Here is a 26,602-nt window from a genome sequence, read left to right on the forward strand (position 1 = left end):
TTGACTGGTTAGTTCCCACAAAACAGCATGGCTTATCCACCTCCTGAATATAAATTTAACCCATGTGATCAACCATTTTACGCTTTCCTTAACCACTGGTCATATTTATTACCTTTATTCATGGGAAATGTTTGACATCATTAGTGTCATATGTTCTGAAATAAAAAAATCTTTTGTATTTTAATAAATAAGGCAAGACATTCCAGGTGGAAAAGACAACTTTGGTCACGCCAATCATTTTTTCAGACTTTGGGATAAACCGTATCTATAAAAATGTCTGCTCTTAATCTGTAACAAGATATTTCAAACCTCAGCAATAATATGTCTATTTCACTATTTTTATACACTCATAACCACCACAGAATCATCAACCAAAAATCATGTTATGTGTTATTATGAGATACAGTCATGAGGAAAAAAGAAGCACACTCTCCTTCAACTTGATGTTTTTATTCATCAGGGTCTAAATAACAATTGTAAACAAATAACCTCAGGTGACCAAAAAAAAAAACCCATCATTAATGTGCCATTCCTTTGGACAGTAGCACCTCATTCACACCGACATGTATGGTGGACACTCCACAGAAAATCATTTCAGTGTATGTAATTTAAAAAAAAACAAACAAAAAAACTGTTTATAGCTGCTATAACGTAAGCGATAATAGGGACTTCCACAACATTAAAACTATAAGCAAATAAAATGTACAATGTGACATTCTGTGATTAATTGTCTTATTATTTATTTGCACATTCTCTGGTATAAGAGAAATAAATAAGGAATAAATAAAAAAAACTTCCAATTCCACTTCACATCACACCACATCATACCAAGGAACGGTTTCATTTCTTACTTAAACATTATTATTGCACAATGGCCATTACATAAGAAAAACAAAAATTCAATGAACCGCCCCACAAAAGACCTGAAACTGCGGCTGCTCTCCAATCCTAATGGGCCTTTAAATCACGCTTTAGTAAAAGTATGTGCATTCCGAGGATAAATCAGTTAATTCTGTAAATAAAACCATGTCTAGGTGTCTAAACATCAATGTCTCAGCCTAGTCCAATTAGATCTACCTACTTAAATGTATTTAAAATGAGACATTTTCTTGTTTAACCAAAAAAAAAAAAGCTAAAATATATGGAGTTTAAAAACCTTTGATTCAAAGTACAGGTAATATACAGTCAACAAATCCAAATACAGTATAAAACACATTTGATACAACACAGCGGTTACAGTTAATATATACATATAAATATTATAAACATGCTGCATATTGTGTAATAAATAGAAATATAAATTCATACACGCCAATGGTACAGGAGGTAATGGAATACATTCTACATTCGAAATACTCAGTGGTGTTTAATAGACACATAGTGAGAGAGAGAGAGAGAGAGAGAGAGAGAGAGAGATGTACAGCTAGCTAAATAGATAGATAGAAAGCTGACTAAATAGATAGCACATAGATAGATAGATAAATAGATAGATAGATAGACAGACAGATAGATACATAGATTGAAAGGCAGTGATCTAGCCATCTTCTTCCATTGCGCCATGATCCAGTTCTGATGCTCACGTGCCCATTGTAGGAGATTTCGGTGGTGGACAGGGGTCAGCATGGGCACTCTGACCGGTCTGCAGCTACACAGCCCTATACACAGCAAGATGTGATGCACTGTGTGTTCTGACACCTTTCTATCACAGCCAGAATGAACTTTTTTCAGCAGTTTGTGCTACAGAAGCTCTTCTGTGATATCGGACCAGACGGGCTAGCCTTCACTTCCCATACGCATCAGTGAGCCTCGAGCACCCATGACCCTGTCGCTGATTCACAGGTTGTCCTTCCTTGGACCACTTTTGGTAGGTACTAACCACTGCAAAGCGCAAACACCCCACAAGACCTGCTGTTTTGGAAATGCTCTGACCCAGTTGTCTAGCCATCACAATTTGTGCCTAATACATCCCACCCCTTAACAGGTGCCACTATAACAAGATAATCAATGTTATTCACTTCACATGTCAGTGGTTTTAATGTTATAGCTGATCAGTGTATGATGTTATAATGTTATAATTAATTTTTTTTTTAATATAAGTATTTAAATTCTCCTGTTTACACTCATGACATGCATCCATTTACAAAAGTGTCAACACCTGCCACCCTCTGCTCGTCACTGAGAGCTGTGTCAATGATATATTAATTAGTGTGGTTATAGGTGGGCCATTCTTATGGAAACAAGATAAAAATGTGTCTTAGTAAACAATAGACTGCCATAACAAAGCTTCAGTGATGGAATAATAAAAAGTAGACGCATCGTCAATCATCCACTCAGCTACCTACCTCGCTCAGTCTCACTAGCAAGCTACCTAGCTAACATTAGCAAGCAACTTAACCTGTTTGGGTTTTTTTACTTAAAATTTTATCTGCTTCCTGTTGAGCACTAGTCAACCCTCAACCTACCAAATAAACGTGTCAGAAAGACTTGTTTGTGTAATGTTTATCTGCTGCCACATGGTAAACAGAAATTTGCTATTTGGCAAAATGGATATGTAATATTACAAAAGCTTGATCTGATATTATTTGCTGTTTTAAAAAAAAATTAAACTGCATTAGATTGCAGTACCTTCTGCAGTTGGTGCTTGTCAAGTTGTACTCCTGGTTTCTATGCTAATGTCAGCTTGATCCCTCATCTAACACCACCTTGGCCATCTTGGAATGGTCCTTTAAGTGGCCAAGTGGATTCAACCAAAAGGAGCTCTTCACTCATCTTTTCTTCACTCCACCCAGGCATTGTTTACATGCTTGACCCCAGGCAGCTTCTTTACATCTTCAAGTAAGACAACGGGAACTGGATTTAGTTGTGCTATTGGCGCACATCTCACTTCATTCTGTCCTCCAGATGGCCCTCCAGCGTTGTTCGAGACTTTATTCGCAAATCTTCTGCGATGAAAGACAAGCGGCGGCGAATCATACCGTCGACAGGAGACGGCAGCCTGAAAACCTCGCTGGAAATTCTCGTTGAAGAATCCATAGATGATTGGGTTGATGGCACTGTTGAAGAACGCCAGCCAGTGTGCAACAGGAAACAAGTAGCTGCTCAGAAAGTCGATCTGCTGGACATCCAGCTCCTGATAGTCCGTCAACAGCATGAGCGTCCACAGCGGGAGCCATAACACCATGAACAACACGGCCACCGTGATCAACATCTTTATCACTTTTAGACGCCTGCTGCTCTGCCGCAGTTTTCCTGACAGCTTACAGGCAATGCAGCCGTACATGATGCTGATTAGCACCAGGGGGAGGACGTACACATGGACAAAGATGGTGGTGGTATAGATGCGTCTCATGCCAGAGCGAGGCCAGTCCTCATAGCACACGAACAGTGGATAACTCTTGTTTTCATGCACCATGTACATGTCATCCGGCTGGATGACGGTCAGCGTTGCGGATGAAGGGAAAATAATGGCGAACGCCAGAAGCCAGATAAAGAAGATGGCGAAGACAGCAGTGACCCGCCTCAAGCGGTGGCGAAATGGATAAACAATGCCTGTATATCTGCACAAAGAGAGGAATATGGCCTCGAATTAGAAAGGCCTTATTTATTACACCAATCAAATTTAACAACACTACAAGGTTTTTAATATGCCAAGTGCATGCTATACAATTTTAGCCTTTATTTTTCCTGCCTCACACATGCATTCTTTGTGAAAATTTGTGCTTAATCTGGCTTTCATTCAGGTTGCTATCATGCTTAATGATGTACATTTGCAAAAAAAAAATAGCATACAAGTGTTCACAATACAGATTTCGCTTCATATAAGAAGTATATATGCACAGATAATAACATCGTTATACACTCACTGGCTACTGACCAGGAATCTAAGGCTACAGTGGGCACAGGCTCACCAAAACTGGACAGTCAATATTGGAAAAACGTTGCCTTGTCCAGTTTCAGTGAGTCTGTGCCCACTGTAGTCTCAGATCCTTGTTCTTGGCTGACAAGACTGAAACCCGATTTAGTCTTCTGCTGTTGTAGCTCATCCTCCTCAAGGTCTGACATGTTGTACATTCTAATATGCTTTTCTGCTCACCACTATTGTAAAGAGTGGATATTTGACATTAGAGATCGACCGATTATCGGTTTTCCCGATATTTTTCCCGATATTTAAGCATTTTTCTATAATCGGTTATCGGTTTTCCGATATTTAAAAAAATGCCGCCATCTTGGCGTTTTGAGAATTGCATGCAGGAGCACTATTGCAGCACTAAATCTGAGGAAAGACGAGTCGACAACGGTGTGCACAGGTAAAGTATACTTGCTTTGCTTTAGTTAATAAACTTTATTTAAAATAGCCATTAATGTATACATTAGATTTGTTACATAAATACTTGGTATGTAGTTTAAGCAGCTTGGTGCTAAGAAATAGAGACAAATTCGCTGAGTCACGTCATCTGTTTACCTCATCGAAGCTTTTATTAAAATAAGGACACATTAGTAACAGTGCTCTTTATTTTTTGCACTCTTTCAGACCCTTCTATTGGTGTAGAAATAAGAGCGTTGCTTTGTTTTGTATGCAAGGAGGACGTGAATTTGACAAAATTGTTACAAATGAAACGGTTTGTTCAATTCAGTCGTGTTGTCATCGCTGTGTCAAAAACAGAAGTAAAACAATAAATAAATATGTTCTGCATATCGCTTATCGGGCTAATAAACGGTATCGGTATCGGTTATAAAAAAATCAATATCGGTCGGTCTCTATTTGACAAACCTGTCTGGCACAAGTTCTTATAATTATTAGCCTGTTTGATTGGTCAGTAGAATTGAATTTGTTTAATTCAATCCACAGATCAAAAACAAGATAATGTATTATATTATATGATATAAATAATATCAACTATTATCATACACATGAGGGGCAGTGGTGGCTTGGTGGTTAAGGCTCTGGGGTAGTGATCAGAAGGTCAAGGGTTCAAGCCCCAGCAGTGCAAACTGACACTGTTGGGCCCTTGCGCAAGGCCCTTAACCCTCTCTGCTCCAGGGGTGCTGTATCATGGCTGACCCTGCACTCTGACCCTGACGTGCTGGGTTATGCAAAGAAAAGAATTTCACTGTGCTGTAATGTATATGTGACTAATAAAGACTCATTATCATTATTTAAATATTTGAATTGGATTACGTTTGCAAATGAAATCTACACTGAGGGGGTTTATAAAAATGTACTTTACAGCTAAAGGGCTGCAAAACATTGAGTGCCCCCGGTGTATGGGAGACCGTCAAAGCCCACATGGTGTTGGTAGCCTGCACAGGAGTGTATGCTGAAAAATGGCATAGCCTTTGCCACACAGACTGAATGTTAAACACAATGATCTGAATTCCATAGATAATTATCACAATTATGAACTCAAAAGCATGATGTGTAAATGATCAATTTCACTTTGACTCTATATGATTATATAAGCTAATGTTTAAGTGAAATTTGTTAACACAGTGCAAAAAAGTCACATTTCTCCATTAATGAGCTCAAAACAGATTTCAACCACGTCCAATATACTAATTATTCCTATTACAGCCCTACGTAGTTCCTGCTTCACTTTCCTCAAATGTGCTGTGTTATAAAAGCAGCACCGGTTGAAGTTCTACCGTATCTTATTTGGATGTTTTTAATGCTTATTAAGTGTCAGAGCTTGTAAGGTCTGAAACTGAGAGTCTCTACCTGTCCACTGCAATAGCGACGAGTGTGAAGACGGACGCAGAGACAGACGTTCCCTGGATGAGATTACTGAGAGTGCAGGTCGTCTGACTAAACGGCCAACCTACACACACACACACATATAAACAAATACATACCATTTAACATCACACTGACCAGGCCCGAGGTATTAGTAAGAGCAAGAGATGATTGTGACAGTCACACCAACACTTGGATATTGTAACCTCTTGGAATGACAGGAATTCACTTATCTCTGTAGGAAAGCTACTAATAATGACAACAGGTGAAGTCAATCCTGTGAAAGAAGTGGAGGTGAAAGAAATGATTAATGTATGCTAATTTTGAACCCTCTAAAGATTCCCCAGCAGAGCAGTGATCCAAAGAAATGCACACAGAAATGGTTCAATGACCACAAAATCATGATTCTGACATGGCCACACCAGTCTCCTGACCTAAACCCCACTGAAAACTTGTGCAGAACCAGAGACAGACAGACAGACAGACAGACCAACATCCTGGTGATCACCTGAGATAAGGTTGTCGATCAGCGTGATTGGCACACAGACCACGCCCACCAACAGGTCGCTGATGGCGAGGTTGAGGATGAAGAGGTTGGTGACGGAGCGCATGTTCCTGTTGGTCAGGACCACCACACACACCAGCGTGTTGCCCCCAACACACACCACACACACGAGTGTGTACAATAGCACGTAGCTGAGTGCCATTCTGGCTGAGTGCATGTAGTACGGCAACAGCGTCACATTGGAGTCAAACACCACCATCCTGGTCTCATCAGAGCTGTTCATCACTGATGAAAGAGACAGACACAATGTGACTCGGTTACTTACAGAGGAAATGAATGAATGCATGGATAATGGAATTCTGACAAATGTAATAGTAAGATAAATAAAACACAAAGCCCACTATATTCATATATAAATAAACGTACATCCAGAGGTGAAATTTTTCTGAATGATCTACTGATTTGTTTCGTGATATAAAGAATCATCCGTCCAACCATTTTCTGTACCACTTATCCAAACCGGAGTCTATCCCAGGGGACTTAGGGCACAAGGCAAGGGACACCCTGCTCGGAGTGCCAACCCATTACAGTGCACAATCGCAAACACATTCACACACTACGGGCAATTTAGACATGCCAATCAGCCTACAGTGCATGTCTTTGGACAAACTGAGAGAAGGCTACACGTTCTGTTCCTTTATTGTCTTTTCCATAAGAACGTGCATGTGGTGTTAGTAAAGGAAAAAGTACCGTTGGTACCTCTATTTATGAGCGTGTCTTAGAAAAATGATTTCTAATTCGGTTCTACTTGTAAAGTCACTGAAACACTTCAAGGAAACTTTAAGTGCTCGCACAGAGAGTCAAACGGTTTTCTAGATTTAACCTTTTTTAAAGAGTATTTATAACCTTTTAAAGGTTCTATATAAAGCCTTATATTAGAGGGTTTTCCCTTTCAGAAAAGGTTCCAGGAGTAGAACTTGTTTAGAAAGGTAACCACTGGTAACAAAGAATAAAGGTATCAAAGAAACACTGAGGAAATAAATTCTAAGCAGGTAGAAATTAACTAACTAACTAACCAACTAACTAACTAAATAACTAACTATGTAGGTATGTAAGTAAGTAGTAAGGAGAGAAGGGTGTGTGTATATGTTCATATAAATATAAGCATATTTATATGTACATTTTATTATTATTATTATTATTACTACTACTACTACTACTACTACTATTACTACTACTATTATTATTAATAATTCATCACTACTACTACTACTTCTACTATTATAATTATTATTATTACTGCTACTTCTACTATTATTTATTATTATGATCACTACTACTATTACTATTATGATTATTATTATTACTACTACTACTACTACTACTATTAATTATTATTATGATCACTACTGCTGTTACTATTATGATTATTATTATTATTATTATTATTATTATTACTACTACTACTACTACTACTACTATTATTAATATTATTATTATTACTACTACTACTACTACTACTATTAATTATTATTATGATCACTACTACTATTACTATTATGATTATTATTATTATTATTACTACTACTACTATTACTATTATGATTATTATTATTATTACCACTACTACTACTACTACTATTATTATTATTATTATTATTATTATTATTATTATTATTATTACTACTACTACTACTATTATAATTTTTTTTCATGATTATTATTATTGCGCTACACACACACACACACACACACGCACGCACGCACGCACGCACACAACACGAATATACCCTACACCTGTCACACATCATCACAGGTAAATATCTCATCTCACCGTGCCTCATGCTTAACCTGTGCTTGAGAGTCCTGAGATTCGTGAGCCCCGGGAAAACCGTGACGTAACGTGTTCCCCAAGTGGCGTGCGGTACAAACCGGTAAAAGTCTTCAGCAACAGCTCAGTGTTAAAGTCGCTCTACTGGACCGGAGCAGTGGTTTATCTGTTCGAGCTAACCACGCCCCCTCATAACACGTCAGAGTGACAACATTCCTTTCAAATACCACGCCTTTTTTTTTGTATGGGATCTACAGAGGTGACGACAGCTCAGGTCATGCTAGGCTCTGATTGGTCAGAATGTTCTGATTAATTTTCTATAACAGCAGCTCTGACAGTAATTCCAGCTACAAGGCAAATCACAGGTTTTTAATATTAATGCACTCATTCTAATAAGTTACTGTTTCTATAGTAACAACGTATACAGTAGGGCTGACACTCCACATAATCTAAGGCTAATAAACCGGTTAAAATCGTGTTGTTCCTTTACAAATACAAAGAAAAAGGTATGATCACTGATATGAAGTTTTCTGTAAGACGTTTTAACATTTGAACATTTATGGAAAGAGTCTCCAGTGTTCTCCAGTACAGAGGACTTTGTGCTTACTGGTTTCTCTGTAAACTGCAAGAGAGAGGAAAAAGGGAGACTGTTAAGAGAAAGACTGTCTATAGATGCTATAACATAAGTGATGAGTAACTGACTTGTTTTGTGGACGTTCCATGACTTTAAATGTCTTTCAGTAATCATTTAAAATCGGAATCAGGACATCCTGTTACAGGAAAATAATCAGCTTTCAACCATACTTGATTATTTATCTATAATAGCTTGCCCCCAAGTCTTTCATTCATTTTATTCTTTACATAAGACGTGGCCGAGGGGCACGGTTGCTTCGCACCTCGGGTTTGGGGGTTCGATTCCCACCTCTACCATGTGTGGGCGGAGTCTGCGTATGCTCCCTGTGCTTTGGGGGTCTCCTCTGGGTACTCCGGTTTCCTCCCCACGTCCAAAGACATGTGCTCTAGGCTGATTAGCATTTCCAAATTATCCACTGTGCGTAAATGTGTGTGCGATTGTGCCCTGCAATGGGTTGGCACCAGAAAATGGATGGATGGATGGATGGATGAATAAGACGTGGCCATAAATTAATATGTTGCGGTCACATGTTTTTAAAGATCTGTGTCATGGTCACAATACACAGTACTTGGCAACTAGGCCTATTGTATGTGACAAAATTAATTGAATCGGATCATTGTGTCCACAGGAATTTAAGCTTGGAGATGATTGATAATTGGTAATATTACACTTGACTTAAATCTTAGAATGAGGTATAAACGCATACTAGAGTCACTGGCATTACAACATTGATACACCATTAACCCACGTCACCTAAAGTAAATTCTTGAAGCAAATAGACTTTTGCCAAATAATGAACTGGAAGTGCTGTATTAAGTATGATGTTCCGATAGCATATTACGCTGTTGGCTCAAGTTACACAATTTATTCACAATTATTTGGTGGGTACGCCTTAATAAACAACCCCATGTCACATTAGTGGAAAATATTTGCATAATGCGAGGGAAATTCAGTCACGTTTTTATTTCATTTAGTGTGATTTATAACCTGTAGTTCATCAACCCGACCACTAGATGTCACTAACGCACTTCATTCCACAGTACTGGACTACTGGACAATCCACATACAGTATACACATACAGTTTCTGGAGTATTTGATTGTTCGTTATATAATTGTGCTTTCTGTTGGTTTAAATGATCTTTAGAAATAAACTTTCCGTAAAGTGCAAAACATGTCTGAGATGTGAAGGTGATTGTGTAAAATGTAAATGAAAACAGAATGCATTGATTTGCAGGTCTCATAAACCCACGTTATTCACAAAACATATCAAATGTTTAAACCAAATTTTAAAAATTATAATTTAAAAAAGAAAGCCATTTTAAATTTGATGGCCGCAGCACTTCTCAAAAAAGTTGGGACGGGGCAACAAAAGGCTGGAAAAGTAAGTGTTGCTGAAAAGAAACAGCTGGAGGTTAATTGGGAACAGATCAGGGATAAAAAGAGTATCTTAGAGAGGCAGAGTCCTTCAGAAGTACAGATGGGCAGAGGTTCACCAATCTGTGAAAAACTGCATCTACAATTTGTGGAAGAATTTCAGACTAATGTTCCTCAATGTAAAATTATGAAAACTATGAACACAAAACATTTCAGTAATGTGTTTATTATTTGAATGATTGTATCGACTAACTTGAGAATTCCTGATATACAGCGTATCAATGTGGATTCAAACTTGCTCAGCTGCTAGAACATTTAGGCCATATGCTTTAACAAGTTGTCGATTTGGTTGTCAAACACAGTCAAATAAATGAGACATTGCTTTGTCTAAAACACATTAAAAAAATAAAAAATAAAAAAGGTCCTGAAAAGGCCACGTACTCCATAATTATGATTTTCTTCTTCATGCAGAAAAAGCAACACACACAAAACACACAGAGCCTCAGTGTTACACTGTTAAACGCGGTTTTATTTTTCCAATCTGTCTTTTAACACTTTTTTTTTTTTTTTAAAAAAACAAACCATAGCCGACTTCCCCTTGGTGGAAATCATCATCACTATCTCTGCATTAATCTGCTAGTTAGTTAGGAAGCTGATAAAGGGAACCAGACTGAAAAATCTGCCTCGTGTTACACAGTACACTTGTGGGACACTTCATGAGGGGAAGCTGACGAGGCGGGTAAAACATTATAACACAGGGCAGGTCATGAGCACCTTAAATTTCCTGGAGACAGTAATATTACATTAAAAAAAAAAAAACTGTGCCAAAGTAAAGCCATGGAGTTCTAAACTACACCAAATGAGAAGGCATGAAGTGTTAAAAAGGTCCGACTCAAAATGGCAGGTGATGTTAAAAAAAAATAAACCTCATCAATTAAACATAACAGTAAAAAAAAAAAAATAGATCTGACCACCTGACTCTGACTTTTCCATGATGTTAGTTTAAATGTCCAGAGACTTCAATTTCTACATAGTTTGGCAGTTTCTTGCCTTTCAATGTAAAGTGGGCGGAGCTAACATTGGATAAACCTTATATACACATTCCACCTCACCATACACATCTGCGATCTCTCGTGACACCTGCACACATTCATCAGAACTAGACATAGTACAGGTTAGAATATTAGGCCACGCCCACCACTCATTTTGGATCATACAAATGTCTTGCACCACATTCTCTGGGATTTATTATTATTATTTTGATCATTGTAGAGTTAGAAGCCATGATAACACGCAAACGTGTGCTGCTGCTACGCTTTGGAAATGAGGTTCTGCATTTTCATTGAACAAAACTTAAGCTAAAAGACAAACAAAAACAAAAAAAAAATATCTCAAAAAGTAAGGCTGTGTTTCAGTCCTGTTTCTCACAAGCCCTCATTTAATCCCCTTGGCTATCTTAAATGGCGTTACTTTATCGCACAGGGAGCAGGGTGCTCATGAATAACAGAATTGTACGCATTTCTCCAGTAAAAGTAGCATATTAAATCTCTCTTAAAGCCCCAATGAGGAATCAAAGACTGCTAATACCCACATTACAGGGTTTCAACATCATCTCTAGCTAGTTCTCAGTTTCAAATAAACACAGTAAAAACAGAAAGGCGTGATCACTCTCTATAAACCTGTTTTTTTCTGCTCGGTTTTATTCTAACTGTGGGTTTAACACTAATAAAATATATCCAGCAGGAGAGCAGGAGCCAGATAACACCCAGAGACGTGGCTTAATTTGTTTCTTAACATATATATATTTACCATATAGTGCAGGGTTAGGTACCATATAGTGCTATAATTGAGTCCTTTGGGGGGTTTTTTGGGTTGTTTCTTGTGTGTTATAAAAAAAATTTTTAAAAAATATAAATAAATAATAATAATAAAAAAGCAAACTGTCAACAAATTACATTCCCTGGATAGTGCACTATTACCCATAATGCCTTACACAGTGTCCTATATAGTAAAATGGTGAACTATAGAGTGAGTGAGGGAGCAATTTCAGACACACAGCACAGAACTGGTAAAACTACACATCTGCAAATATTTTTCAGGAGGTTTAATGGTGAAAGATGAGATGTGTTAACAAACTGAAGGCAGATGTGGAGGTTATATCCAATGTGGGCTTGCTGATACTAGAAATAGTACATGTTTACATCAATGTAGAATTAGGTTCTTAAAATGAATCTGTGCTGAGGGAATGGAATTGATTATTTTTATCATTTATAAACTTTTTTAGAATTTATTTTACAGCTAAAAGGGTCCCTGACTGCGAAATGGCTGAGAAGTCCGGCTCTAACCCGTTATTAAAAAGGTCTTAGATTATACAGGCTCATATCTAAAACGAATCAATCGAAAGCAACTCGTAGCCAGTTATCTAGCAAACGTTGTTACATCTCGATCCAAGCTTTCTGGACAGTCTCTCGGTTTAATAGGTTGGACTACAGTATGTGGTTTTTGATTTCAAAATATAAAAACGCTTCTACACCTACAAAACTAAAATTATGATGGAAAAAAACCCCAGAAGTTATTAAGTACTTCTACAGATGCTATTGTTTTTGTTCATTTATTTTTACAATTTACATTTTTCCATACCGTCAGTATTTTAACAAATGCAATGGGGGGTTGGGTTGGTGTTACCCACACACTTACAATTCACCCAAACACCAGAAGAAGAAAGAAAATGCTACATATTTTTCTTGCAAGACTCCTGATTAGGGCTTTAAATTGTCTAAAAAAAAACTTTTACAGACATATTAATGTATATAATCCAGTTAAAATACAAACACTGTCTGATCTTTACATAGTGAAAAAAGGCAGCTGCTTAAATTCTGTTTCCAAAAATATATCCTTTACGATCGCACTATTTTATGCAAACACACAAGCGGGTCTGAAAATTCGAGTGCACTACTGAGAGCTGGTTTATTTCATCCTACAATGCCGAGGACTCGACACAGCTTGAGTAAACTTGACATTCCGTCCACGGAGGAAACGAAACGCGACCTGCTTACACTCGGACATGAATGATATAAAAATAAAATAAAAATAAACAGCATGCCAGATTCTCAGCTGTATAAATACGGTACAGCTGCGCGTCCAAAGGAGGAGCATGTCTTCATAATACTATCATTATTATTAATAATGTGCCGGTAATATTTTACAGTTTATTTACAAATGTACACAATAAGAACGGAAATTATTCTTTAGCTGTACATTATCTTAAGCACCGCTCTCTGACTCTCACCTCAGCTCATGTTCTAGTTTTCCATTTTATGTGAACAGGAAAATAAATTTTAAAATAATAGGCCACGGTGCACAGGAGGAGGGCACAGGCGCTTCGGAGTCCATCGCTGAGATCCTGGAGTGTGTGTGTGTGTGTGTGTGTGTGAGAGAGAGAGAGAAAGCACGCGACAGCAAGTGAGTGCGTGCCCTCATGGCAGATGAGGAAGACCCCAATGAGAATTTTCCAGGAGAAGCCTTTCAAAGTCCATTGGCACTCATCTTGGATTTCTGCGCCATTTCCGCGCCTTTAGCCTGACAGGAAGAAACAAACGTGTGGATGAGCGACAAAGCAGATGTATCCCATTAACTATTCCCTACCCAATTTAAATAGGTCTAAACTCTGTGTGTGTGTGTGTGTGTGTAAGTAAAATTTGTGGGCATTAGTGATAAGGCATAGATTCGAAAGGCTACTGGTCACTGCTAAAGATGTGACCGAGATGCTGTATGAACATTTCCTGTTGCGTTTGTGCATTGGTAACGATAAATATCACTTCGACTCCATTTCCATCCTCCTCTGGTAGAATTAACAGCTTTGTACAGATCACAGAAAGTGGATCGTGACGATTTCGTGAGCCTTAAAGCAGTAAACGACCTCAAAACTGATTAAGTCTGTGGAGTGGTACGGGAAATCCCGACGCATGGGGGTGAATTATATAACTCGGTTACTCTTTAACCAGTAAGGAGCACTCCTAAACACACGTATACACACTTACATGGATTAACTGAGCCTCTGGTGATGGCATGTCCAAATCACGTTGTTTCTCCGCCAATTCCTCCGCCTGAAACAGAGTTAATAAGGTGTTAGGTTACTAACGTAATGACCGCAAAATGCACACACTTAAAATGATTACACATTCAATTCTTTTATTCTAGACTATACTGATCATACCGGTGAGATTAAGAGATCCTTATAGCTCTTTTATGTAGGGTCAGGACAGCTAGGGTAGGGGGTGGGAATTAATAAATAAATAAATAAATAAATAAATAAATAAAAAGAGACACTGGTCTCACTAACCTTCCTGTCCTTGATGACGGGGGCGGAGTCGATCAGCATTTCCACAGAAGAGGAAAGGGACTTTGCTGTAGCTTCACTCTCAACAGGAGATTTCTATCACACACACATTACATAACATTCATCTGAACTCGAAGACATCTTATCAGTCGTGTGTGTGTGTGTGTGTATCCACATGTAGCCAAACAAACATACGAATTTCCCAGTACAACAAAGCTGTTTGCGTCCCAAAGGTTAGAGCGAGGCTAAAATCTGAAATCCTTCACTATATAGTGCACTAGATATGGTATGACATAACTAGTGCCAACTTTCTGTATCAGAAAAAGGGTCCGATATTATTTGGCTGACATTAGAATTTCTGACCAAGTTTCTGTTACGGTAGAGCCACGTTTAATTGCAGGAAGTAATTGTAAGCACGTGCGTGCGTGTGTGTGTGTGTGTAAAGCAATCAAAGGAGTGTTGTTTTTAAGTAGAGTAAACCAGTAAATCTGCTTGTGAATGAGAGTGTGTGTATTAAATTTAAGCACATTATGACTGAATAACCTCGGTCATGTGAGATTATACTCTCTAAATCAGTTCAATGTTATTCATATAGCACTTTTAACAACATATTGCCACAGAGAAGCTTTATCGAAATGCAGATGCAGATTTATGCAGCGTTCTTACTTCGGAACCGTGAACTCTGTGTATTCGAGCATCAAAGTATTTTTATTAAATAAATAAAAAAGGAGGTGAATAAATAAATCATGGATCCCTCCCTGGCCATCTTTTGTTAGAAACAAGCTAGCCCGTGATGAGTGATGTATATTTACCTCCTTAAAAAAAAAAGCAGACTGTATAGTTTAACAAGTGAATATATCTATAAGTTGATTTATCTAAAGCAAATACTTTTTACACACAGTATAACTCATTTAAAGGTTAGTTCAAAAGTTAGTCTTCGTTTATTTCCGATGCTGTGAGCGCCCGTGTCAACGTGACTTAGTTTGCTAAACTCATTTTATTTCATGTGCCGGAGTTGAGGAGTCTGTCCTGAGTTCCTGAAGGTGCGTTCACACATACAGTGATTTTAAATCGTTGCAAGTCATCAGTCTCTATACTATGAAGACGCCTGTAAGCGTTCCTACTCCTGGTTGCCATGGTAACTTTTATTGGTGGGTGGCGCAGTCATTGCTCCTCATGAGCAATGGTCTCCAGTTCAGTAATATTCTTTGGTTTGTGTGCTGCAACCGCCTTCTTCACATCCCACCAGAGATTTGGGGTCTATGGGGTTCAAGTCAGGTGACTGATGGCCCTGTAGAATCTTCCAGGAGGACTTCTTCAACCAAGCCTTGGTGGAATTTGAGGTATGCTTGGGATCACTGTCCTGCTGGAAGATCCAATGACGCCCCAGCTTCAGCTTCCTCACAGACTGCATGACGTTTTTCTCCTAGGATTTCCTGATACTTCAATGAATCCATCTTGCCTTCCACACACTGCAGGTTTCCAGTGCCAGAGGATGCAAAGCAGCCCCAGAGCATCACCGAGCCACCACCATGCTTGACTGTGGACAGAGAGTTCTTTCTTCATTCTTCTTTCTCCAGACATACCGCTGATCCATCGTGCTGAAAAGATCCAGTTTTGTTTCATCGCTCCACAGAATGGAATCCCAAAACTTCTGTGGTTTTATTTATATGACTTTGAGCGACTTTTCTTGTGCTTTTGGGTCAGTGGTGGTGTACGTCTTGGAGATCTGGCATGGAAACCTTCTGCGTTTAGTACGTGCCTTACTGTGCTCACTGAAACCTCAGTGTCTGTTGCCACCAAGTCTCGCTGGAGGTCTTTTGCAATCACTCGAGGGTTTTTCACAAGCTGCCTTCTCAGAAATCTGCTTGCAGCCGTTGATAGCTTCCTTTTTCTGCCCCGTCCAGGTATTTCATACATTTTTTTTTGCCCCTAGCCAGTTCAGGTATTTCACATGTTCCAGCTCAAGCACACCTGGTGCAACTAATGAAGCCCTTGATTAATTGCATCAGGTGTGCTTGAGACAACACCTGGTTTGTATATTTGTGATGCTGTGAGGGATTCTATTCAGGGGGTTGAATAATATTGAAACTGGAGAAATCCTTATAAGTTGCATTTTCAGTTGAATTCAGTTCAGCTGAATGGCTGTAAAGTTTGACAATAAACCTGATTTGCAATGGGGTTTGAATAATTTTGGTTGCAACTGAAGATATTCATTGACTGCCATGTTATAAATACTTATCCTGCCATATTTTTCAAGGAAATCAGATAAACTGTTATCTACTACACCTTCCGTCAGAGATTAGAACTGAACCTCGGATACCTTTACACTCTCCAGTCACTTTATTTACTTTCTCTCTTATGGTATGTGTGGCAAGTTTTCATTTTCTCTTTTTTGTCCTAACTGATCATTCCTCCTGCATCTTTACTGGTCTCATGCTACACAAAATCAGTTCTATGTATGTAAACAATCACCATCAAAAGATCTTTTGCATGCTTTTTCAACACTACGTACCTCCAGTTTGGGCACGGGAGGAATAACGGGAGGTTTAGGTTTGAGGTCCGTCAGGTACATGGCTCTGGAAAGTAGCAGCAAAGATGGAGGAACATTTTCCTTCAAGTGCAGATCCAGCCACTGCAACACAAATACAGCATGGCATTAAAGGGTATCCCCATCACACATATCCTCATCAGGCATCAACATTTCAGAATTTTAAATACTCAATATGGTGCAGATCCATTCACATCCTGTTTTCTCAAAAAACACATCGTGTACTAAAGATTTGTTCACATTGCATTCATTAACGAAGCATATACGACCCACTGCCTGTCCATCCCTTTACAGAGGTGCTCTACTTGATGTTGTACCTGTTGGATTTGCTGTCGTAGCTGATCTGTGGTGAGACCGAGAGATCTCATCCCCCGACTCCTACACGCAGCCTGAAGCTCCGCTACGGTCATTGCCGAGACGCCTTCCTTAGAGATCATCTACACATAGACAGACATTTTATCAACTATATTTCAGGTCAGGAGCTACAGGCACACAAGCAGCAGCTACTCGTTACCTCGTCGTCAGTTTTGATGGTGCGCAGCTGCATCATGAGCTGAAAGCGCAGCAGGTTGTTGGTGCCGATGGGCTGCAGCTCCAGCAGTTTACATAGAGCCACCAGCTGGGGGCGCTCCAAGTGCTCCAGTGTCAGCTCGTCCTCGAAAAGCTTGGAGAATTTCACGATGTCTTTCGTGCTGGGCTGCTCGCCAGTGTGTCTCACCTGGACAGGACAACCAGTGACACAGTGAGACAGGGTTTCCTTATGCACAGCCATAAATCACGTCTGGGCATTATATTAAACGTGTGCCTTATTTGCGCTTTCTGCCAGCTCTGACTTGACTGCGTGTGAGGTCACATTATAACATTTGCCACCAAATACAGTTGTGGATATTACAGACTTCTTGAAACTGAAATATCTTACTCTGTGGCACGCATCACCATTACAATTAGAGGTGGCCCTATAGTAGATTTTACAGATACCGATAACCAAGTCGGGCGGTACCTGTATATAAAAGATGTACATCCAAACGGAACCAAGAAGTAACACTCCAAATAACAAATATAGACTTCCAAAACGAATCAAAAACACTTCAAATAACATTAGTCAGCGGTAGTTTATATTTCGCCTCTAGAGGCTGCTCTCGTATTCTATAATGACAGCGGACCCTTCTCAGCCGCTCCCGCAACTGACGCAACCGGGAAAAACCATCGGTGTGGGTTTTTGCCAATAAACCAGTCAGTTCCAGCAATCGATTATCAGTGCCGAGTAATCTGCAAATTCGATCGGTCGACACGTGAGGTTCTAGCATATTGAAATCTGGTTACTCCAAAAGCAAAAAGGGGGATCGATTTCCATCCGACTGTGCTGCAGGAGCATTTTGGACATTTTGACAGCTGGTATCTGATTACAAACTGAACTGAGTAGGCTTTACTCCATTTCACCACAGCACATAGCTCTCCAAGAACTCGATCGAAGCCGGACACATTCGCTGTGTGAGGAGCCTCAACTTAGCTAACGTGGCCTTAGACAAACACCACCTTGTTTATTAAACTTATCTTTGCAGGACGTCTAGGAAAGATTCAGAAGCAAATAAAAATATTTCGACATTGTTAGGATATCGTACTGTACCGGTCATATTTATGGTTTCTATACGTTATTGGCAAACGATTTTGGCAAGACCTGATTTGAGTCTGATCCAAGTTCAATCGTAGTGATATGTCAAGGTTTTTCCTAAAACGCCTCACGTATATAAATCAAACATTCCCTACTAATGGTCAGAAATAACCTCAAAAGATATAGTGCCAATACTTTTTTATACATGAGGGAAAGGGCTCAAATATGCAATGCCACAGAGATGACTAATGCCAGAGTCCAGAGATGCAAACTCATCAGGGGTGAAAAATGTGACGAAGATGTGAACCTCCCGGGGGTGGGGGGAGGGGGTTCGGAGGCATTTGTGGTATCATCCCATTACTACTAAAAGTATAAAAATGTAATATGACAGGAGATGTTAAGAAAGCAGGATCGTCCCGTTTTAATTGATGACGTTCTCGTACCTGCTGTACATAAGTGGAGAACATCTGCGTCTCGTCTCCTCCCACAGCCGCTTTGTTTCTGCGGGCCATCTCAGCGATCGTCTCCTGCAGAAACTTGGCCAGCTCCAGTTTAGCTGCGAGTCCCTTCTTCTGCTTCTCCTCCTGCAGCGGCAATTAAAGATATAAATGACGGAAACTCATACTTCTTTTATCGAAACGCTCCATCTTGAAGCTTAAAACAAGCACTGACCAAGACAGTGCGATATATCACACACACAACGTTTTGTTGTTTTATTAGTGCAAAACACAATAATGCGTCATTCGTTAGGAGGCTCCCTGAGCTCGCATCATTTTAGGCACCGTAATACAGTCATGTGGAAAAAAAAATAAGTACACCCCATGGAAACGGCTGGCTTTTTTTCGCGGACGTCAGAGTCTGGTGGACAATTATGCAAAAATGCCTACAAGAAGTTACTTCTGCTAAAGGGGGCAATACTAGCTTCTGAGGCCAAGGGTGTATGTACTTTTTCCACAGAACATCACATCTATTGATATTTCTCTTGAATAAATGATTGAAAAAGCTCATTTTCCTTGTGGATTTGTTCAAGCATATCAACGTCATTAATGGGCATTGTTTCAAAGACGATCAAATGTTTACTTGTCCAAATATTCCAAAATAAATAAATAAAATAAATAAAATTCCCATTGGGTGTACTTCCTTTTTCACACGACTATATATTCTAATACTTAGTTCAGACCGACAGCTCAAATCTGATGATTTCTCAGTACTTGCCTTCTTGGACTCCGTCTCAAAAGTAGAGGGAAGCATTTCAGGGAAGAGTTTGAGGAAGACAGGAAGCAGGAACTCCATGAAGGGGACGATGATGAACACCATGAAAGGGACGAGACGGAACAAGTCAGCACATGTCCTCATCAGCTGCAAAGGGAAGGGGAGGAAGAAAAGAAAAAAAAATAGCTTAGCATTAGCTGTTAACTTAAACAAAGCATGATGGGGGTAAATCAGAAGCCAACTCCCCAGGGGTTCACCTCATTTCCTAGCCTTTGTTTTCTTTTGTAGTAGAGCTTCACGTTACCATTTTTCAGCGCCATGGACCGGTGATTAGATTAATTCACTAATCAGACTAGAGAGAGTAAATAAAATCATCCATAAAGTGTGTGTGAAAACTTTCAGAATGTTTCTAGCCTTGTAGCTTCGCTACAGTACAGTCTGGTTCCACCGATAGCTGACGACTCCTGGTCTAACCTGAAGCCTTACTGTTTAAAAGCTTTAGGAAAATGCCGCCGAGAACTACGGGGAATTCGGGGTTAGTTCAATAGACGAGACGACAAATAGTCATCGCAGAACCGTATTTTCCCCAAAAAATTCATTCTTCCAAAACCCGAGAGCTAAACTAAGAACTGCCAGGAAGCCAATCTGTACCATCAGAGAATTTTACCCCCAAATTGTTATTTTGTCGTCTTCTGGGAAACAGATGGATCTCAACATCTTATAGTCTGTGACTACATTTACATGGACAGCAGTAATCTAATTATTGACCTTACTCTGAGTAAAACAATATTGTGATTAAGGTGTTTACATGAGTCTCTTTTAGAATACTCCTTTCATGTTCCCGTTTTAAATGTTATAGAACATAGTTCAATTAACAGCACACGTCATTACGTCACCGCGCTACGCCGTCCGATGGCCCTCCAGAATTTCACCCATCAACACACAGTTCGTCTTCGTTATGGTACCAGGGTGTTTCTATTTTATGAACGCTTTAAGTGCAGTTAATTATTTGTCATGCTGTACGTGCAAACAGACGACCGCTTGAAGCCGTGGGCTGCGTCCCAAACTGTGTACTTACCGTCTATATAGTAGCCGAGATACATGTATTTCACCTACTACAGGCCTATAGTAGGCAAGTACGCGGTTTGGGACGCAGCCGTGCTCTCTGGTTTGCCATAAAACGGTTGAGCACTGCCGTGTGTGATCGTATCCTGTCGCAAAAATGCGGTGAAAACTCTCACAAGGTTAATAGTGTGATTAAGCTGTTTACATGTCTGTAATACACGTCGATAATGCGATTAAAACAGGAATACTCCACACGTCTTAATTCGATTTGTGTTTACTTTGAGTATGACCTTAATCGGATTAAGGTAATTAAAAATTGCTGTTTACATGGTAGTTTTTTAATCACAGTATCTTCTTAATAGTGGATTATTGTTGTCCATGTAAACAAACTGACTGTTGGAAATTAATCAAATATGCAGAAGATGCTGGAATAGCAAATGTGCAGGACCTGGAGGATTTTTCTGAAGAACAGTGGGCAGTTTAACTGCTCAGGACAAACAAGGGACTCATGAAGAACTCTCACAAAACATAAAAACAGTCCTTGATCATCCAAGTAACGGCACATATTATTAAGAACCAAGCGAACTGGTTTATTTGTGTAAATTCAGTTATTATCTTGTCTTGTGGACTATATGTAAACATCTGATATGTGAACTCGCTTATTCAGGGCAGGATTAAATAAACAACTAAACGCAATTTTTAAGATCCATCAGCTACTCGTGGATTTTTCCACCTGCCAATTTCCATTTCCACCCATCTGTATAAACTGTGTATTTCCATTTCCACACAACAAAGTGAAACCCACCGTTTGAGAACCTAAATCTGCGAAATGACACCAACATTTCACTAAACGAGTCATTCCTAATTTTAGCCATCAAGCACCGAAGTGACCAAGCTTGTGCATAAATAACTAGCTCCCTCCCTGCTGAATCTGTCCCATTCTCCCCTGATGAGCTAAAAGAGTCTCCACCCTCCCCAGGGCTACTTTGTGTCTTTGCATGTGTAAAATCCCCTGAACGTACCCGCCTCCTCTCCCTGCGGGTGAGCTGTTGTCCGTGCAGCAGCCTCCACACCATGCGTCCGGCGATCTTCGTGTCGATTCCCAGCAGCCGGAAGCCGTGGTAGTAATGTTTCAGCTCGTCCAGCACTCTCTGCCCCAGAGATTTACGAGCCACGGCTTTGACGGGCTCGGGAACGACGTCCCCCTTCGCCTGTTCGCCTTCAGCTGGGGTGTTCTTCACTTCCTGGAGCCAGGTGCAGGAGGAGTGAAGGGTCCGAGCGGGGACGGAGAAGGTCTGTGGCTTGGCGGTGCGGGAGATGTGAAGGTAGAGAGGTCTGGGTGTGCTGTGGGACGAGAGCTCCAACGTGGCGATGTGATACCGGATACAGGAAGAGGAGAGAGGGGGACAACTATGTCGTTTGGAGAGCAAGTACGATCCCCTGAGGAAGACAAGACGAAAAAAACAACCAAAAAAAAAAAAAAATTCAATTTTAGCCTCTCTCAAGTTCAATTTAATACATTTTACAACGTTTAACATTACTACAAATCTTATTTGACACCAAACTTGCAGTGACGAGCTACCAAACACAAAAAAAAAAAGGTCATAATTCAAGATATTTATGGAGAAAAAAAAAAAAACTTGTTCATGAGGTGGAAAAAAGAAGGGATCAGTATGACCTTTTCCTGTTAAAATGAAAAACCTCACCATGTGGATATCTGGTATAAGATAACATTAGAAATTCTAGAGGATTCCCACAGGAAATGTTAAACACAACACGAAACTGAAAGCAAGTCCAAAACTAAAAGCAAATAGCAAATGATAACACTGTTAAATAATAATAATAATAATAATAATAATAATAATAATAATAATACCCAGCATGTTTCACAACAGTTACATGTTCGTGTATTAAACGTCTACATGTTTGATTATATTTTTCTATTCATTTTTACCTCACTGACACATTTTGCCTAGAACGTACAATAAACCAAATCAATTTCAGAGGTTTTCTGGCACAGTAAAAAAAGAAAGAAAACAATAATGGTCTTGATCCACTGTGTAACATACAGCTAACATTAGAAATTGTCGTCATCCGGTATGTTTCAGACCTCTAATTTTGAGATTTTGGACAAAACGCTCAGGAATCTCCAGCTTTTACCCTAACAGTTATGGTGCTGGTGTTTTTCCAAATGAAACATGTAGAATTCATACCAATAACCCTTTCATACCAAACGCTAGGAATGTTTTCAGGCCACGTTCAAGTTGTGTTTCAAATTAAAGTTCAGGTTATTGACAATGTTATCAAGTATGACAGGGATTCTACGGAAGCCCTAAGAGGCTGTTCATGTCTTTCTCTCTCTCGTGATATCCACGTAACAAAAGCAGTTTTCTCACAACTTAATGTTTCTGTGTACTCGACTTAACATGGTTGATTGTTCTGGAAGCAGCAAAAGCTTAGCGCAATCCTGCAGGATGAAAAATTTATTTCTCACTTTGATCAGGGACTCACTCAAGCTGAAACAGCTCGACAGTGGCAGCTTGGCAGTGCTGGGGCTTGAACTCCAGACCTTCTGATCAGTAACCCCAGAGCCTTAACCGTTCAGCCACCACTGCCCTATAAGCCGCTAGTAAGACTTATAATATTTACATTTACACCATTTAGCAGATGTCCTTAATCCAGAGTGACTTACAGAAGCGCTTTCTATTTACAGATATACTTAATTTTTGTAAATAAATAAATAAATAAACCCTCACACAAAAAACAAATCTTCATTCTAGTTCAGTAGGTCAGGGACTTTAAACGGTTAATAAGTTCATCATTCAGGTAAATCAGAAATCATGTGCAGCTTTTCAGCACCTGTGAGGTCATCAAACCTCACAGTTTATAATTCATCAATCGTTCTGGACAAGCACACTGCAATTAGCCTAACTAATACAGCCTGAACACACACACACCTCTTGGCATTTCTGAAACTGAAAACAGTGAACTCGGCGGCAAAAATCGTAACACGGTCTTCAAATAAACAGCATCCTTCGTTAACAGTTTTCTAAGATTGTTAAGCCCCGCCCACACGAGAGGTCGTAGGTGTCAGAACGGCGACCATAATATTGCGAAACGTTTCAAAGCATAAACGAAAACTTTGGCGGCGCGTCCATAAACCACGATTCATGAAAAGGAAGCTTAGAAGACTGTTAACAGAGAGTGTTGTTTATTTGAAGACCGCGTTCGGGTTTTGCCACCGAGTTCAGTTTCAGACTGGTTTCCCTGCTCTTGTTGCATATTGTTGTTCATTTCTTGAAAAGTTGAGTACGACACTTTTGGCACAAATTTCATTCCATTTGGCACCCGCTCAAACGAAGCGAAGAAATAAACACAAACACAACAAAACAAAAAAGTCCCTTTAAAAAGCACACATTTATAAAATTTGAGCTCAGTGGAGCTACGAGTTAATAAAATAAATATGACCTCAAGATAAGGGATTAAAACACTGGCTCTTAATCCCATGCCAAGCACACCTAATAGATATTAATAGATAACTTTGGATTACAATGCAACCAGAAATTTAAGAAAACCTAATAACTACACGCAAATGATCTCATTTACATTTACGGCATCTGGCAGACACCCTTATCCAGAGCCACTTACATTTATACGACTGAGCAGTTGAGGGTTAAGGGTCTTGCACCTCTCCTAATGATATTTTACTAATTAACAAAATAGCACGAGCACGATTATCAGCACACATCTTGGTTACATGTACAAAGCAGTGATCAAAAAGCTCAATTAAATCACATCCCTGAAAATCTAAACATCGCCTCACCTTGATCTCGTGACTGCAAGCAGCACCTGGGAGCTGAACACGGCCATGATGAGTTCTCACCACACACCGTCCTGCCAAATAAAAAATAAAAAGACAAGCCTGTTAAGTCGAGAAAAACATTAGTGGTGGGAAAAAGTAAAAGAACAACACACCGCTGTGGTGGTGTGTCACAACGCCATACGACACCAGAAAGCTTCATGGGCAGGTGCATGTGTCAGATTGCTGCTTGCCAAGTTTGTAACGCGCTAACATAGTTTGAGGCCAGACATACCTATTTATTACATTTAATAAATATTACAAGTAAAAAAAAAGTGAGTCTATGAAGTAAACAAATAAAAATGGTTCATTTGCATAGAAAACAGCCTTTAGTATCACACATACACACACACACTATACATATACACATTGTTGTGATATGTAAGTAATATCAGTGCATTACTCTATACAGGAGTTCTATGGGGGGGCTGCACAAAGTTTTAGCAGTACTGTTATGATGACGTAGAACCGCGAACGATGTTATTACGTCATAACACACTTTTTCTGAAATTATTACGGCATTGGTCCTTTTAAAGCATCTGAATCCTTTTTTACTCACAACAAGAAGCAGCTGATTGGACATTAACGACATAAGCGGCTGGACATTAACGACTTCTTTTCTTTAGATTTATTCATTTCCGGCTCTTTCCTGTGTTAAATCTGTTTTTTTCCCCCAGACATTACGTAAAATTAACACTGAATAATTTCGACACATGAAGAGCACTCGGATAAAAGAGTCGGTTCCCTGTTCCCTATTCCCAACGTACAATGCACTAAATAAATCGCTCCCACGCCCACAATAGAGCACTTTGTATGTCCAATATTTATTAACTACGACACCGCAGAGTCAAAACAATTTAAAGTGAAAACTATTCGTCCACATTTTCTACAGTGGCTGTAAATAACACTCAAAAGCAATACTGACGCGTATAATGGGACGAATCTCAATTGGATACATAGCACACTAAATAGGATAGAAGAAAGCCTTTATTGTCCCCTTACAAGTAGGCCACCTTTATAGGGAGTAGACACCGATTATGGATTCGGCCTAATGTCTAAACATGCGGCAATGTTACTTCATAAAGCGATTTTCCTCAGCGAAAACTGAAAAAAAAGTGTACTTTCTACCGAAAATGTGAAGCAAATAAATACCTGTTTGAATCTTTTAGTGTCCTAAAAAGTCTACGTTGTTAGACGGAAATCATTTGACGCGGCTGAGAGGAAAATGGAGTTTGGCTATAAGCGATAACGCTATGGGGGTCAAATTTCTTCTTCGGTGTACACGATGCTGTAGGAGAAACTATTCTTCTAAAAACGATATGAGCCATTCACGATAAGCAGTTACTCCTCCGGTCGTCTATGTTGTTAAATAGAGTGGGGATGTTAATAAATCAGATGTCAAATTAACCGACTGTAGCTACCAAGCTAGGCCGACGTCTCTCCTCAGCCTCCCTACTGAAGCGATGGCAGCAGCTGGGACGCCCGGATGAAGGAGGAGCCTGATTTGATTGACAGGAAACGCCACCAACCGGCATGAGACTCGGAAAGGAGGTGAATGTCGATTGACAAATGTGATGTCAGGTGGGGGTTTTTTACGTCAGGATAAGGGATGTAGTGTGATTGACACATTAAACAACCAATAGAAATTAGTTTCGCTGAACATGCGATACCCGGAATGCTGTAGGAAGCGTTGCCTGATCTCAGATCAGCATCGGCGCCATATTTGAGAAGAAAATGGCAGAGAAACCGTTCAGGGATCTGATGTTACTTGCTAAAGCGTCATAGTTTAAAATGGATGTTATGCAGACAGCGGTGTTGTTTTGTTGCCATGAGCAGCCACATACACACAAACATGCTCGTTGACTCATATTTTCAGTATTGTTAAACC

At 39.6% G+C, this 26,602-nt stretch overlaps 2 protein-coding genes across 3 annotated transcripts; both read right to left on the minus strand.

Annotated features, from left to right (window-relative positions):
- Window positions 1-2,751: 2,751 nt before the first annotated feature.
- npffr1l1 (neuropeptide FF receptor 1 like 1) lies at window positions 2,752-8,080 on the minus strand. Its single transcript, XM_053645959.1, has 4 exons — window positions 8,071-8,080; window positions 6,240-6,521; window positions 5,717-5,816; window positions 2,752-3,557 (listed from the first exon to the last, which is right to left on the minus strand). Exons 1-4 carry the CDS (start codon window positions 8,078-8,080, stop codon window positions 2,777-2,779), a joined length of 1,173 nt encoding a protein of 390 aa, XP_053501934.1. The 3' UTR covers window positions 2,752-2,776.
- A 3,019-nt stretch (window positions 8,081-11,099) lies between these two features.
- letm2 (leucine zipper-EF-hand containing transmembrane protein 2) lies at window positions 11,100-26,213 on the minus strand. Of its 2 annotated transcripts, none has more exons than XM_053645582.1 (11): window positions 26,136-26,213; window positions 24,679-24,749; window positions 21,878-22,295; window positions 19,794-19,937; window positions 19,022-19,162; window positions 17,481-17,684; window positions 17,284-17,403; window positions 16,931-17,050; window positions 14,419-14,511; window positions 14,117-14,182; window positions 11,100-13,655 (listed from the first exon to the last, which is right to left on the minus strand). In XM_053645582.1, the coding sequence occupies exons 2-11, from the start codon at window positions 24,723-24,725 to the stop codon at window positions 13,602-13,604; spliced, it is 1,407 nt and encodes a 468-aa protein (XP_053501557.1). In that variant the 5' UTR covers window positions 24,726-24,749; window positions 26,136-26,213; the 3' UTR covers window positions 11,100-13,601. The 2 variants fall into 2 exon arrangements, with proteins under 2 accessions (XP_053501557.1, XP_053501556.1); XM_053645581.1 differs by having other exon boundaries at window positions 25,867-26,209.
- Between the last annotated feature and the right edge of the window lie 389 nt (window positions 26,214-26,602).

The sequence above is a fragment of the Ictalurus furcatus genome, chromosome 16, assembly GCF_023375685.1.
Source record: "Ictalurus furcatus strain D&B chromosome 16, Billie_1.0, whole genome shotgun sequence".
Lineage (NCBI taxonomy): Eukaryota > Metazoa > Chordata > Actinopteri > Siluriformes > Ictaluridae > Ictalurus > Ictalurus furcatus.